This window comes from Chrysochloris asiatica, unplaced genomic scaffold (genome assembly GCF_000296735.1).
Source record: "Chrysochloris asiatica unplaced genomic scaffold, ChrAsi1.0 scaffold00040, whole genome shotgun sequence".
Classification (NCBI taxonomy): domain Eukaryota; kingdom Metazoa; phylum Chordata; class Mammalia; order Afrosoricida; family Chrysochloridae; genus Chrysochloris; species Chrysochloris asiatica.
The window spans coordinates 18,916,727-18,932,507 of record NW_006408558.1 but is presented as its reverse complement, the minus strand read 5'-3'; the positions used below and the strand labels follow the sequence as shown (position 1 = coordinate 18,932,507).

Below are 15,781 nucleotides of genomic sequence, written 5' to 3'. Positions count from 1 at the left end.
AATACTACATAACTGAGACAGAATCTGGTACCAGGCAGGAGTCAGGTGTAGCTCTAACAGATATTACTTAAAATGTGGGAGTGGTTTGGGAATTGGGTTATGGGTAGAGGCTGAAAGAATTTTCAGGGGCCTAATAGTAAAAGTCTAAATTGCTTTCAAGAGGCTGGTGATGGAATTATAGACATCAGAGGTAATTCTGGTGCGAGCTCAGATGAAATTAAGGAGAATTATAACACTGAAGTCAATGCAGATGGTGAGAAACAGGAGACCAGCATGGGAACCAACCCATGGAACGAGAGTGTCTTCAGGTGGGAGGCTTCCTACCAGTGGTGTGCCTCTGAACACTTGTTGATGGAACTAGGCTTGCCGATCCATGGAGCAAGAGAGCTGAGCACCTTCAAGCAGAGGTTTACTGGCGAAGTACTCCAGGCGCTTACTGGTAGAGTTGAGGAACTTTGTAGTACTTGCCCAAGCAAGGCAGGGAGGGACCAGTCGTGCCCAAGAGGCCAAGGAACCAAGAAGAAGCTGAAGGGATAAGAAAAATGGGAAGCAGGGTTGCCTCAGTCTCAAGATGTGAAACCATGACCTCTGGGACTTCAAGAGGTTAGGACTTAGCCTCCTGGGTTTCCAGGAGTCCAATCTTCACCAACTTGGTTCTGGAGGGTGGGGCCTGCCATTCATGAGTGCCAGGGGCGTGGGGCTAGAACCACTGCTAAAGCTTAAGCTTAAGAGATGCAGCTACCATGCCCACGAGGCAGCGGAACAGGGCCTGCTGAGACCCAGGGGTGCGATCCCCCCTTAGTTGGACTAGGAGAAATGCCAAAGAGTAGAATTGATATCCCAGTGGGTCTGGAAGGTGGAGTCAAAGCCCAGGGTCAAGAGGCCTCCCAGAATCCGGAGAGCATGACCAACACCCCGAGTCTGGAGGAACGAATCATTGCCTAGCTGTCTCAGAGAACAGAGGATGGTTTTCAGGCCCTGAAAGCCGCAGTCAGGTGGTGTGTTGCCTTTCAGACTTGCTTGAGGCTCGTCCCCTTCTTCCCGTCACTTTCTCCCATTTGTAATGGAAATACCTAACTGGTACCTGTTCCTCCATTGCACCTTAGAAGCAAATAACTTGTACAAGGGGCCTTCAAAGAATTCATGGAAAATTTCCACTATCTCTTTATTCCATTTTTTCCAAAAACTTTCGGATGCTCTCTCATAGTCTAAATTCACAAATGAAGAGTAATTTTGCCCCTGGGTAGAATTTGGACTTGTAATTAATCTAAGGATTTTTCGATGATACGATGTGGTGAGTCCTGGGGTGTGGTGCTGTGGGATAAGCACTCAACCTCAAGGTCCTTGGTTCAAATTTACCAGCTACTCCTCAGAAACCCTATACAGGGACACTCCGAGTCGGAAGCGACTCAATGGCACTAATCAGCAACAGCAATATGGTGAGAGTGTTTTGCTTGGTGTCAAAGACATGAGTTTTGTGGGGGGTCGAAGGGTAGACTGTTATGGATTGAATTGTATGCCCCCAATAATATTGTCACCTTGACTGGCTGGGCCGTGATTCTCAGTGATTTGGCAGTTGTGTAAGGATGTAATTTTTCTGTTACCTAATGATGTAATCATCCTCCATGATGTGATCTTATGAGATCAGCCAGTCAGTTGTTTGGGGATTAGGGTGGACTACAACACCCTTCCATCGGCCACAGACCTGACCCATAGAAGCGCAATTGTCCTGGGGTGTGGTTGCAGATAAAAGGAGAAAGAGGGACCTGACTGCCACCAAGAAAGAAGAGTTGAAGGCAGAGCGTGTCCTGTAGATCAGAGGTCCCAATATGAGAACCACCTTGATGACGGCAGTGTCACTGAGTCAGTTCCAACTCATAGTGACATTATGCGCAACAGAACGAAACGAAACACTGTATGATCCTGTGCCATCCTCACAATTGTTTTACACTTGAGCCTATTGCTACTGCCACTGTGCCAATCCATCTCATTGAGGGTCTTTCTCTTTTTGGCTGAACCTCCACTTTACCAAACATAATGTCCTTCTCTAGGTACTAGTCCCTCTTGATAACGTGTTCAAAATATGAGAGGTGAAGTCTAACCATCCTGGCTTCTAAGGAGCATTCTGGCTGTACTTTTTTCAACACAGATTTCTTTGTTCTTCTGACAGTCCGTGGTACTTTTAGTATTCTCCAACACCATAATTCAAAGGCATCAATTCTTCTACCGTCTTCCTTATTCACTCTCCAACTTTGACATTCATATGAGCCTATTTAAAATACCATGGCTTGGGTCAGGCGCACCTTAGTCCTCAAGATGACATCTTTGCTCTTGGACACTTTAAAGAGGTCTTGTGCAGCAAGACCTTGTTTGATTTCTTGACTGCTGCTGCCGTGAGTGAGTGTGGATAGTGGATTCCAGTAATTTAAATGGACAACTTCAATCTTTTCAAAATTATCATAACATTATTTATTGGTCCAGTGGTGAGGATTTTTGTTTTCTTTACATTGAGATGCCCCAAGGGCTGTGATCTTTCATCTTCATCAGTAAATGTTTTTTAAGTCCTCTTCACTTTCAGCAAGCAAGGTTGTATCATCTGCATAGCTCAGGTTGTTAATGAGTCTTCCTCCAATCCTGATGCCACATTTTTCTTCATAGAACCCAGCTTCTCAGATTATTTGCTCAGCATACAGATTGAATAAGTATGGTGAAAGAATACAACCCTGGCACACCCCTTCTTCTGTTCGAATGACTGCCTCTTGGTGTATGTGCAGGTTCCTCATGAGCACAATGAAGTGTTCTGGAATACCTGTTCTTTGCAGTGTTGTCTATAGCCTGTCACGGTCCACACAGTCGAAAGCATCTGCAAAGTTAATAAAGCACAGGCAAACATCTTTCTGGTATTCTCTGCTTTCAGTCAACCAAGATTCATCGGATGTCAGCAATTCTGTCCTTCATTCCATGTCCTCATCTGAAACCAACTTGACCCTCTGACGGTTCCCTGTCCGTGTCCTGTTGCAGCCATTTTTCAATTACTTTCAGCAACATTTTACTTGTATGCCATATAAATGATGATGTTTGATGATTTCTGCATTCTATTGGGTCACCTCTCTTTGAAATGGGCACAAATATGGATCTCGTCCAACCAGTTGGCCAGTAGCTATATTGGGTTTTTTGTTTTGTTTTTTTATATAGATGTGAGTACCTCCAGTGCTGCATCAGTTGGTTGAAAGATTTCAGTTGTATTCCATCAGTTCCCAGGGATTTGTTCTTTGCCAGTGTCTTCAGTGCATCTTGGACTTCTTCAATACCATTGGCTCTTCATCATATGCTAATTCTTGAAATGGTTGAACATCAGCCATTTCTTTTGTTTGGTACAATGTGTCTATATAGTCCTTCCATCTTCTTTTAATGCTTTCTGCATCATTCAGTATTTTCCCCACAGAATCCTTCCATATTCCAAGTTGAGGCTTGACTGTTTTCTTCAATTCTTTCATCTTGAGAAATGCTGAGTGTGTTCTTCCCTTTTGGTTTTCTAACTCCAGGCCTTTGCACATTCCATTGTAAATTTGACCTTGTCTTCTCGAGCTGCCATTTGAAATTTTCTGTTTTCAGCTCGTGTACCTGCTCATTTCTTACATTTTCTTTAGCATCTCTGTGCTGGAGAGTATGTTTCAGTCTCTTCTGACATCTGTTTTGGTCTTTTCCTTCTTTCTTGTCTTCTTAATGACCTTTTGCTTTCTTCCTATATGATGTTCTTGATGTCATCCCACAACTCTTCTGGTCATTGGTCAGCAGTGTCTAATGCATCAAATCTATTCTTGGGATGAACTCTAAACTCAGGTGAGATATGTTCAAAATCATATTTTGGTTCTGGTGGAATTGTTTTAATTTTCTTTAGCTTCAGCCTGAACTGAGCAATTGATGGCCTGTTATTCTGCCCTGGCCTTGTTTTGTCTGATGAGATTGAGCTTTTCCACCATCTCTCTTTACACAGATGTAGTCAGTTTGATTTCTGTGCATTCCATCTGGTGAGGTCCATGTGTATAGTCATTGTTTCAAAAAGGTATTTACAATGAAGAAGTCATTGGTCTTGCAAAATTCTGTCATGCGATCTCCAGCATCATTTCTATCACCAAGATCATATGTTCCAACTACTGATCCTTCCTCTTTGTTGCCAACCTTTGCATCCCCGTTACCAGTAATTATAGTATATCTTGACTGTATATGTTTGATCCAGTTTCAGGTAGAAGAAATTGGTAGCATTTTTCAATTTCATCATCACTGACTTTAGTGGTCGGTGTCTAAATTTGAATGATAATGGTCTTGACTAGTCTTTCTTGTAGGTGTATGGATATTATCCTATCACAGATAGCATTTTGAAATGCTCTTTTTGATGATGAATGCTACATCATTCCTCTTCAATTTGTCATTCCCAACATAGTAAGCCATATGATTTTCTGATTCAGAACGGCCAATACCGGTCAATTTCAGCTTACTAACCTTAGGATATTGATCTTTATGCGTTCCATTTCATTTTTGACAACTTCAAATTTTCCTAGATTCGTACTTTGTATATTCCATGTTCTGATTATTAATGGATGTTTGCAGCTGTTTCTCCTCATTTTCAGTTGTACTGCATCAGCAAATAAATGTCCCAAAAACTTTACTCCATTCATATCATCACAGTCAACTCTACTTTGAGACAGCTCTTACCCAGTCGTATTTTAGGTGCCTTCCAACGTGGGATGTGGGGTGGGGGTGCTCATCTTCCGACATTATGTCTGACAGTGTTCTCCTGCTATTCATAAGGTTCTCAGTGACTAGACATTCCAAAGTAGTATACTTCTCCTTCCTAGTCTAGAAGCTCTCCTGAAACCTGTCTATCATGGGTGACCCTACTGGTATCTAAAATACCAGTGACTTCGCTTCCAACATGACAACAACATGCAGGCCACAAGCCACTACAGTACGAAAACTGGCAGACAAGTAGTGGGAGAACCTCCTAGACCCAGGGAAATATCGGTGCCAAACACATGGAGATCTCCCAGAAGCACTGGGCGCATAGATGCTAAAAGGAGGCAAGGACCTTCCTCTAGAGCTGACCAAGAGGAAAAGCCTTCACAGACCTGGCACCCTGAGTTCAGACTTCCAGCACCCTAAAATGTGAGAGGATCCGTTTCTGTTTGTTGATCTAGCTGCTTGTGCTATTTCTATTACAGCAGCAGGAGCTAACAGAGACAGAGGGCAACCTTCAAAATCTCATTGGCCATCGTTGGCCTGAGTTTGGGTACCTTTAGTGCTGCTCTGAAGGAGCTCTGGTAGCGTAGTGGTTACAAATCGGGCTGCAAACCTTAAGGTCAGCGGTTCGAAACTACCAGCCGCTCCATGGGAGAAAGATGAGGCTTTCTACTCCCATAAAGATTTACACCCTCTGAAATCACATACAGGGTTACTATGGGTCGGAACCGACTCGGTAACAGCACTTAACAACAACAACAACAAGTGCTGCTCTGGGCCTGGTATTTGATTTCCAGCTGAGACATCAATGCCATCAAAACATTTGATTCGAAGCCTGGGCTGGAACAGATATACACAAGAAGTTGGGTCTTGGGAGACTTGTTCTCTTTTTGAAGGGCAGTGAGTGGTCTCAGGATGTGAGGAAGTAATGCTTCTAACCCAGCATATGTCACATAATTGTTGCTCTTCAAGAGTTGGGCAGCCAGGCTGTTCTTTTGCCTCATGAATATTATGGGGAAGAAAGTGTGTGTCGCTGTAGCTTCCTGATTCCGATGCTAGTACACAGCTGAAAATGAGCCAGAGACTAGAATAACCCAGCGCCTCCGGTGAGGTATTGTCCTTCTTGTTAATCATTATTCCTGAACTATCTTTTGTTCCATTTGACGGCAGGGTTCCCCCCACAGTGCCCATTTCCCTCTCATTATTTCTCTTCCCACTTGCCCTTGTTTCCAGCTCTCTGAGCACCTGTGTGTGGCTCTCGCCCTCCTTCTCCTCCGCATGGTCCTGCCTCGCCCTCCCCACAGGAGGTGTCCTGCCGCAGGGTCTGAGACAGCTGCTAGGCCTTTGTTCCTTATATACTCCTCCCTTCTCTGAGAGCCTTCTGGGTGTGTTCTCCATCCTCCTCCTTTCCACCGTGGGCTGCTGGTTCCCTTCACAAGCACTTGCTTCTCTGAATGCCCCTGCTCCACACACATACCCCACTTCTTCCTCAGTTTCCCCAGGGGTTTCCTGACAGACTCTTGTGTCCCTGCAGATTCCAAGGAAGGTGGTGTATGACCAACTGAATCAGATCCTGGTGTCAGATGCTGCCCTCCCAGAAAATGTCATCCTTGTGAACACCGCTGATTGGCAGGGTCAGGTAACAGTGATGGAGGTTACAGGGTGCAGAGGAGAGGTTTAGGAGGCAAAGACCCCCGGGATACTGGGTTAGAGTGGCGGTGTGTGGAAAATAGGAAAATAACCCCAGAGTCTCAGGCCCCATCCCACCCTGCACTGAGCCTGTAGCTGTGGGGCCTCATTCCAGTTCTGTTACCTCCCATCCCATGGGACTTTAAGTAGATCCTTTTCTGTACCTCACTGACGGTAATGCTATCCTGCCTATCTGGTGTGGTGCTGTAGGAGAGGCACTGAACTGCTATCCACAAGGTTGACAGTTCAAACCTACCAGCCATTTCTTGGAAACCCTTTACAGGGTCTCTATGAGTCGGAACTAACTTGATGGTGCTTCACAACACCTACAGGGTGGCTGTGTGTTGGCCAGTGTGATGGAAGGAAAAGACATTGAGAAGTAGAAAGAGTTTGGAAATGCCCAGGTTGCCCTCAGTGCCCTTGAGGACAGTGCAGCCTTGTCTGCCCCTCTCAACGTCCACCCAGTGAGATGCTGATGCTGGAGTACCTCGTCAGTGGCTCCAACACCTGAAGTACAGGCAGCAGAAGCGACATTAGAACTCAGACGTTCCCTAGCTTCCCGAGCCCCTTTCACACACAACCAGCATGTCATCTCTCTGTCTCCATGAGGAATGGTGTCCCTGCTGAGGGCCTCACCTTTGCTGTCGTCCCCTCCCCCCCCCCAGTACGTGGCAGAGCTGCTCCAAGACCAGCGGAAGCCCGTTGTGTGCACCTGCTCCACCGTGGAGGTCCAAGCCGTACTGTCAGCCCTGCTCACCCGCATCCAACGCTAGTAAGGACTGGGCTCCTCCCTGCCCTCAGGGCTTCCCTCTGGCCATATCCTCCCACCCTGATCACCAAGCAAGGACAGGGCCCCCTCTGCATCAGACCATGAAGCCGCAACTTGGGTGCTGTGCATTAATGCCCTGGAGACCCCAGAGGGTCAGTTACATCCCTGTCTGTCCACATCTCCCACACTGGGTCCCTGTGGCCCTTGACTGGCTTCATCCTCCTCTACACCCAAGAGCTGCCTTTTGCATAATAAATGCTGCTGCCCACTGGAGTCAACTGAATCCCACTCTTTTCCCCCCACTTCACCCCCACTCCGATAGTGGGACCAATGGCCCAGCCAACTCCTACCTCCTGGGTGGCATTGCCCAGGTGTCTTCCTGGGTCCTCGTCTAGCTGGGTCTCAGCTCAAAGACCTGCACTCTGATCCCAGTTTTTCTTTTCACTGAAAACGTACACTTGCTCGATTGCTTTTCTGTGTATGACTTTGTTCATTGGTTCAACCCCCTGTGGTTACTGAGATCAAGTCCAGTCAATGCTGGGAGCCCTCCTCCCAGTAGGGTCCTGAAGAAACTCAACATGGCACGCCCCTCCTCTTCCTCCTCAGCTGCAACTGCAACTCATCCATGCCACGGCCGGTGAAGGTGGCCGCGGTGGGAGGCCAGAGTTACCTGAGCTCCATCCTCCGCTTCTTCGTCAAATCCCTGGCCAGCAAGACCTCCGACTGGCTAAGCTACATGCGATTCCTCATCGTTCCCCTTGGTAAAGACTGAGGGGAGGGGGGGGCCTCCAGGAGGGCAGGGTATGTGCTAGGGTCTGGAGACAGGTCCTGCTTGCAGAGTCAGGAGAGCTGGGCAGGGCTGGGCATGACCGCTCTCCATCCCCCATGATCCAACTCAGCCTCTCTGCTGCTCCATCCACCAGGTTCTCATCCTGTAGCCAAATACCTGGGCTCAGTGGATAGCAGATACAGCAGTACCTTCCTTGATTCCAGCTGGAGAGACTTGTTCAGTCGCTCAGAGCCCCCCGTGGCAGGTAAGAGCCCCTTGTCCCAGAACTGCCCTCCCCACCACCTAGGAGTAAGGCGCAATGCCACTGGCTTCACCTGAGAGCCATCTGGGCCATGTTCTTCTGCTCCCTGTGGCTTGAACCCCATGACACTGTGCCCGCATACTTTGCACTACGTGTATGTGGTGTAGAGGCATGTGTCCGCAGCAGCCCTTCCACTGTGGCCATTTCTGGTCCCTGCTGTGTGCCGCAGTCCTGCAGTCCAAAATGGGGAGGGCAGCTCGTTGTAGAGGTCAGTGTAGAAGCTGAGAGGAGTCACTAAGCAGTGGATTGACAAACAAGTGGCACTATACCAACCATATCTTCTGAGGCCCAGAAGAAAGGTGATGCGCTGAAGGAGGTACTGGCCCCGAGCAGGTGGATGCAACCCAGGACAGGCAGGAAGCAGTGGGCACAGAAATCGAAGCAGGGCCAGCCTGCCTAGGAGCAGGGATGGGGCACGGGAAGACAGCGCTCTGGCTCCTGGCTCCTTAGAGTCGTGGGACTCTGTTCTTCCCTGCAACTGCTCAGCTGAAGGGGCTCTGAAAGGACTAGGGAATTTTCTCAGCTCTTATATTGTCTGCAGAGCAACTGGACGTGGTGGGACGTGTGATGCAGTACGTCAACGGGGCGAGTGTGACACACCAGCTCCCCGTGGCTGAAGCCATGCTGACCTGCAGGCATAAGTTGTAAGTGTGACTTTGGGAATTTCTCCAAAGCAGAGTAGGTGGGTTCTGTGGCTCTTGAATTTCTTTTGCTTTTTCACGTTTCCCTTCTCCCACGCATTTCCTTTCCTAGGATCCCAAGAGAGTGAATGTGTGTGAGTGAGTGTGAGAATGTGTGGGTGTGTCTGTATGACTGTGTGTGCTAGGTGTGGTGTGTAAAGGAGTGTGTGTGCTACCCGTGGGTGTGAGAGAATGTGTTAGTGGATATGAGTGATTAGTATTTTTACTGCCTCCCGCCCAGGCCTTCCCTTCCTTGTCCTGATCATCCTCACCTGTCTTGGTACCCCCACCCCCACCCTCAGTACCAGCTGATGACTGAGGTGGGCACCAGGGAGTGTAGTTTGCGTCATTGGGGCTTTGGCCTCTGTTTGGAGTGCCCCGTCTATACAATAAGTAGTAGACCTCCCAGACCCCGCAAGCTGTGATAAGACACTGTAAATGGTATCTGGACTCCTTGGAGGTCACAGGATTGTATGCAACCCTATTTCCCAGCATTCCCTAGTTGCCACAGCCAATAGTACAGCTTTCCTTTCTCTCCCACCAGCCCTGACGAAGACTCCTATCAGAAGTTTATCCCCTTCATCGGCGTGAGTACTGACTCCCCTCCATTTTTATCCCACCCATCCACCTACACTCGCCCACCAAGACAGTACATAGGATTTATTTAGAACAGTGATTCTCAATCAAGGACGATTCTGCATCCCCAGGGACATTTGGCAATGTCTGGAGATATTCTTGGTGGTCACAGCTGGTGCTCCTGACATCCAATATGTAGAGGCCAGTGATGCTGCTAAACATCCTACAGTGCACAGGCCAATCCCAACACCAGAGCATTATCCTGCCCCAAATGGCAGTGGTGCTAAGTTTGAGACACCCGGGCCTGGGAAAGCTAGTAGACCATCCCTGTCAGCATTCTCCTTCCCCAAGCCCTCAACAACCCCTCAGGTTCAACGTTTCCTCACTACTGTCTCATATTTACCACCATACTGAACCTGGCACACTGGCAGGTTAGCTTCTGCGTGTTCCAGGGGCAAGGAAGTTGACCCAGAAATAAGAGAGAGGGGTAGCTCTCTGACTTTAGGGTGAGACTGAGCACCAGGAGGATGGGCCTCATCTTTCCTCTTCCATTTCATCAAGGAACAATCTGGACACTAATGGATTTTGAAAATAATTTTCACTAAGGAGACAGAATGATAAGGAAAAGCTGCTTCTAAGTCTTTTGGGTCAGGTGGTACTAGCTTTGATCTGTGTAGAAATGGCCCAGTGGCCTCAGAGAATCAGGATCAGCTTCAACAGCCAACCATTTCCCAGTTCTGACACCACTCATCCCTCTGTGGGACACTCTGCTCCTCTGCTGCGTTTGATCATTTGTTGCAAGGCCACGCAGAACTCACAGGCCAGATTCCCAATCAGAGGGTTCTTTAGGGAAGTAACAGGTTACAGTTTAGGGTTAGAAACTTAGAATACAGTTGTTTGGTCCAGACAGCTTCTTGGCTGTGCCCACAGGCAGGCTTCTTCCAGGACTCCTCAGACCCTTGGCCCCTCAAGCCAGTCTAGCTGCTGCCCTGCTTGGTCAAGTCACAAAGCTCTGTAGCCTAGAAGCACCCCATTCGGCCAGTAAGCCTTGGTGAGAAGACACAGCTTCCTCGCTCTGTATGCAGCAGCCCTACCAGACCCTGTCATGCCATCCCCTGGCATTGCTGCTGCCAGTTCCCTCATGCTTACCACCACTTCCCATCTTGTAGCGTCTCCGGTTACAGCTCTTTCTCTCTCTGGCTCCTGATTCTAGGGGATTCTCAGCTTAAGGACCACAGACCAAAGGACAGCCCTCCTCCCAGCTCTTCTGTTTTGGCAGTAGTGAGGTTATCCCCTTTCTGTCTCTGGGATGGCTCATTTTAAGCCTAGCAGGTTGGCAAAACTGACCAGTTCTCTCATTAGGGCTCTAGATACCTTATTTGTATGGTCCCATCTGCTGTAGCACTGGATTGCTCACCTCAAGGTCAGCAGTTCAAACTCACCACCTGCTCCTCAAAAACCCTCTCAGGGTCAGAACTAACTCAGTGACATTTACCAACAACCCCCACGAGAGCGCCATGCACCGTGTCCATATTACTGTCAGATTCTCCAGTCACCGTAGCTCTCTGCACAGTACATGGCAAGAAAGGCCTTATCAAAGTGACCCATGGCACTGGAGTCTGTTTCCCTGGAGGGCCGCCAGCGTGGACTGGCTGGGAAAGGAGCCCAGAGGATGCGGAAGTGGCCAGTCCTGTCCGGTCAGAAGCACAGCGCCCACGGTGGTGCCATATACGTCCAAATGGTTCCCTATTTGTTTCCTTTTCTACACTCTCTTTAAGGATCCCTCAAAGCTTCTGGGGGATGTGCAGATGGGGGCGTGGGCTTCCTGCTAGCCCACTTTTCTGCATACACACAACTCTGCATGTCTTAAGTGCTCTTGGGAGATGTAGCTTGGCAGCCTTTCAGCCTGGAGGTCCAGTCAGCTCCGGTTTGCCTCTGGTGCTGCTTCTCTGGCCGTAGTTGTCTAGCTCAGCTCACACCTTCACACAGCTCTGGCCTTGCAGCTAAGAGGGAGAGATAGAGATTTAAAATGAAAAGGGGCAGCCGCACACACACTGCCAGGAGAGACCAGGGAAAGGGAGGTCGTAGCTAAGAAGCCCCAGAATGTCTGCTTGTTGCTCTATGAAAACCAAAAGCAGACAGACGACAGTGAGGGGCGGCGTTGTGCCCTTGGCAATCCCCGTGGGATCCTTCTGTGGTTAGGCATGTGGACTCCACTCCTCCCAAGTCCCGGAGGCCAGCTTCTCTGACCCCCAGCTCACCTGTCACCCAAAATCACAGCAGCCAAGTCTGTCTCTAGCACTGTCCTTTATTTGACCACCAGGGGTCCCCATCTGCCCCTTCCAGAATTCTCTTTGTTCTTAAGTGCCATCAGGTCGGTTTCCGAGGAGTGGCTGGCTGGTGGGTTTGAACTGCCCACTTCGTGGTTCAAATTGGCCTTGCAGTCCAGTGCATTATCCTGCAGCACTACAACAGAATTCTCTATTTTCTGTTGTTGTTAAGTGCTGTTGAGTCAGTTCCAACTCAGAGACCAGAGGAGTGGCTGATGAATTGAACTGCCAACAGGGACTATAAAATTCTTATGGGAAGCTGAAATTCAGAGGGAACTTGGGTCCCCTCTCCCCACTCTTGTCCAGACTCCAGACTCTAGGAAGCGTCTTCATCTGCTGTTTGGGTGGCTCCATGCAGCAGCATTGTCCTAACAGTCATGAAAGGATTCCGGGGCTTTCTCTCAGGGACACTTAATTTCTCTCTCTGACCTGAGCAGATGGCCCACCTGTGGTGATCCTGGAGAAATGAGGTCTGGAGTCTCAGATGTTTCCAGATTCCCAAGTGGGCTTTGCCCTTGTCCCCGGAGAAGAACTGTCGAGGTTCAAGGGTCCCACTTCATTTACTGAAGCAGAACTGTTTTTTTTTTCCAATTTTCTTCAAGATCAGGGCTGCTCCAGATTTGGAAAGATTTCTAAAAGCCCATGATAAAATTCTGTGCAATTGTCAGTGTCTGACAGGATCAGAGCTTGAGCCCCTGTGAAAGGGGTACCTCATGCCTATGTCTCTTCCCTTCTCCAGGTGGTGAAGGTGGGTCTGGTGGAGGACTCTCCGTCAACGACAGGTGAGCCTGAAGACACCTCTCCTCTTCCTCCTCTCTTCAGTGTGACCCAGGTCAGAATGGAAGGCTTGGGATGTCCTAGAAATTAGAGTGGGAACAGGAAGAACTTGGGCAGCTTCAATCCCCTCTGGAGTGATGCAGGAGGGGTGGGAAGGTATCTAAGGACCTAGGCAGAAAAGCAAGATCTCGGAGGGTCAGGGTGAGCTTCCTTGGGCCGACTCTGTTTGTCCCCTACCAGGTGATGGGGATGACTCACCTGTGGTCAGCCTGACAGTGCCCTCTACATCACCGCCATCCAGCTCGGGCCTGAGCCGGGATACCACAGCCACCCCTCCTTCCTCCCCATCCATGAGCAGCGCCCTCGCCGTCATGGGGTAAGGTTCCCTCGGGGGGGCTGCCTTTCTGCCAGACCCATCGCCTGGGGCCCAGAACCACATGGAGTCCCTTGCTGCCCACAGCCACGTACGCAAGGGCTTTAAAAAAGCGTCTGGGTGCGAGCGCTGCAGGTAGAACCCAGAGCCGCCCATCTGAGTCTCACTGTCAGAAGGCTGGGTGAGACCTTACTGGTGGAGAGACCCTCTGTCTACCGGAAGGTGCCGGTGAGTGTCTCGTGTAACTGCCTGTGAGGAAGACAGGCCTGAATTCTGGAATCAGACACACCTGGATTCCAGTCCTGGCTCTGCCTGGGTTACCTGTGTGCAGGTTTCTTTAAACTTCAACTATTGCATTCCTCCCTGTCTCTCAGTACCTTCATCTTTCCTCTGACAACCTCCCTCTTGTATATTGCCTACATATTAACATGTGGATATCCTCTAACCTGTGGATAATTTTCCCTCCCCCTTAACCGCCTTAGCCATCATAGAATGTTTCTTTTAGCAAGAAAACCTTTTCTTAACTTTCACAACAGTGGTCTCATACAACATTTGTCCTTTTGTGATTGACTGATTTCACGCAGCATAACGTCCTCCATGTTGTGAGGTGTTACGCAGATTCATCGATATTCTTCAGTGTTACATAGTATTCTGTTGTGTGTATGACCAAAGCTTGTTTAACCATTTAGGCTGTCTCCATCTTTTTGACATTGTGAAAAGTGCGGTAATGAACATGCGTGTGCAGAGATCTATACAAGTCACAGCTCTTATTTCTTGAGGATATATACCAACCAGAAAGGATTACTGGGTCATTTGGTAATTCTATTTCCAGCTTCTTTGCTGTTTTTCCCTCACTTCCCCTTATTGGTGATGCACGTGGTCACCAATCAGAGCTGTATTCCCATTGAGTCTTAGTCTTGTCTTGGAAGGGGGTTTGTCCTGAGGGGACCCAACTACTTACCTTGATGTCTCCTGGGCGAGCAACTTGCTTGTTCTTGTAATTAGTCAGACTGCTGTTATTATTTTGTATTTTGCCTGTCAGTCTTTCTTTCAAGGAGCATCTTCTGTTCTTCTAGTCGCTCCAGGTTGGTCTGCTTGTCCTTTCAAGTGGAAACTTCCCACCTCAGAAGATTCTGGGTGAGGTTCAAGATTCCACCTATGGTCTTTCATAAGCAGAAAGCCTCCCTCACTGGGGCTTGTAGTAGTGTTTTGTAGATTTCTTTATATAGATCTTTTGTTTCTCTGGTTAGATTTATCCCCAAGTATTTCATATTTTGGGTGTCGTTGTAAACTTGTAAATGGTATTGTTTTCCTGATTTCCTTTTCAGAGCTCTCTGTATTAGTATAAAGGAATACAACTGATTTTCGTATGCTGATCTTTTACCTGCCACTTTTCCAAATCTATCAATGAGTTCCAATAATATTCTTGCTGAGCTTTGGAATTGTCTTAAGTATAGGATCATATTTGCAAATAGAGTTTTACTTCTTCTTTGCCAATTTGGATGCCTTTGGTTTCCCTTTCATACCTTTTAGTTCTGAGTAAGACTTCCAACACAATATTGAATAGGAGTGGTGGTAAAGGGCATCCTTGTTTGGTTCCTGTTCTCAAGAGGAATAGCTTCAGTTTCTCACTATTACGGTGATGTTGACTATTTATTTTGTATGTTATTGCTGCTTTGAAGTACCCTTAGTCAGTTTCAACTCAAAGTGACCCTGTATAGGGTTTCCAAGGAGCAGCTGGTGGATTCGAACTACTGACCTAGCAGTTAACAGACCAACACATAGGAATTTCCATACTGTTCATATTGTATTAAGTGTTTCTATCAGGAATGAATGTTGGATTTTTTTCAAATGCTTTTTCTACATTGATTGATATGATCATATGATTCCCCCCCCCCTTTTTTTTTTTTTTTTATTTTAACTTTTAAAATCTAACACTGGGCATTGAAAAATATATTATTTTTTATTTTTTTTTGAAATTTACGTGGTGGATTACGTTGTCTTATCTAGTACGGAACCATCCCTGGATACCTAGTATGAATCCCACTTGGTCATGATGTATTATTTTTCTGATTGTTGGCTTTTCTTGGCTAGGATTTCGTTGAGAATTTTTGCATCTGTGTTCAATGAGGGATGCTGCTACTGCATGCTGTTGAGTTGGTTCTGATTCATATTGACCCTGGATAGGGTTTCCGAGACTGCAAATCTTTCTCTCATGGAGCTGCTGGTGGATTCAAACTGCTGACGTTTCAGTTAACCGCCCACTACTCCTCCTGAAGGATTGTTGTTGTGGTTAGGTGCCATTGAGTCAGCACCGACTCATAGCGACCCTATGCACAACAGAATGAAACACTGCTCGGTCCTGGGCCAACCTCACAATTGTTGCCACACTTGACCCCATTGATGCTGCCACTTTACCAGTCCATCTCACTGGGGGTCTTCCTCTTTTTCTCTGACCCTCCACCTTACCAAACATGATATCCTTCTCCAGCAACCGGTGTCTCCTGACAGTATATCTGAAGTATGAGAGAAGTTTGGCCATCCTGGCCTCCAAGGAGCACTCTGGCTGCACTTCTTCCAAAAATGGATCTATTGGTTCTTTTGACAGCCCAAGGTACTTTCAATATTCTCCTCCAACACCATAACTCAAAAGCATCAATTCTTCTGTGGTCTTCCTTATTCACTGTCCAGCTTTCACATGCATATGAGGTTATTGAAAATACCATGGCTTGGGTCAGGTGCACCTTAGTCCTCAA

The 15,781-nt window shown here is 47.8% G+C and overlaps 1 protein-coding gene across 1 annotated transcript in view; it reads left to right on the top strand.

Annotated features, from left to right (window-relative positions):
• PACS1 (phosphofurin acidic cluster sorting protein 1) overlaps positions 1 to 15,781 on the top strand; it is a 232,045-nt gene that overhangs the window by 208,688 nt on the left and 7,576 nt on the right. The window contains exons 14-21 of the mRNA XM_006860900.1: positions 6,275 to 6,379; positions 7,095 to 7,201; positions 7,805 to 7,959; positions 8,122 to 8,232; positions 8,831 to 8,933; positions 9,514 to 9,556; positions 12,615 to 12,657; positions 12,893 to 13,028. Coding sequence (XP_006860962.1) covers positions 6,275 to 6,379; positions 7,095 to 7,201; positions 7,805 to 7,959; positions 8,122 to 8,232; positions 8,831 to 8,933; positions 9,514 to 9,556; positions 12,615 to 12,657; positions 12,893 to 13,028 — 803 coding nt within the window. The remainder of the gene's footprint in view (positions 1 to 6,274; positions 6,380 to 7,094; positions 7,202 to 7,804; positions 7,960 to 8,121; positions 8,233 to 8,830; positions 8,934 to 9,513; positions 9,557 to 12,614; positions 12,658 to 12,892; positions 13,029 to 15,781) is intronic.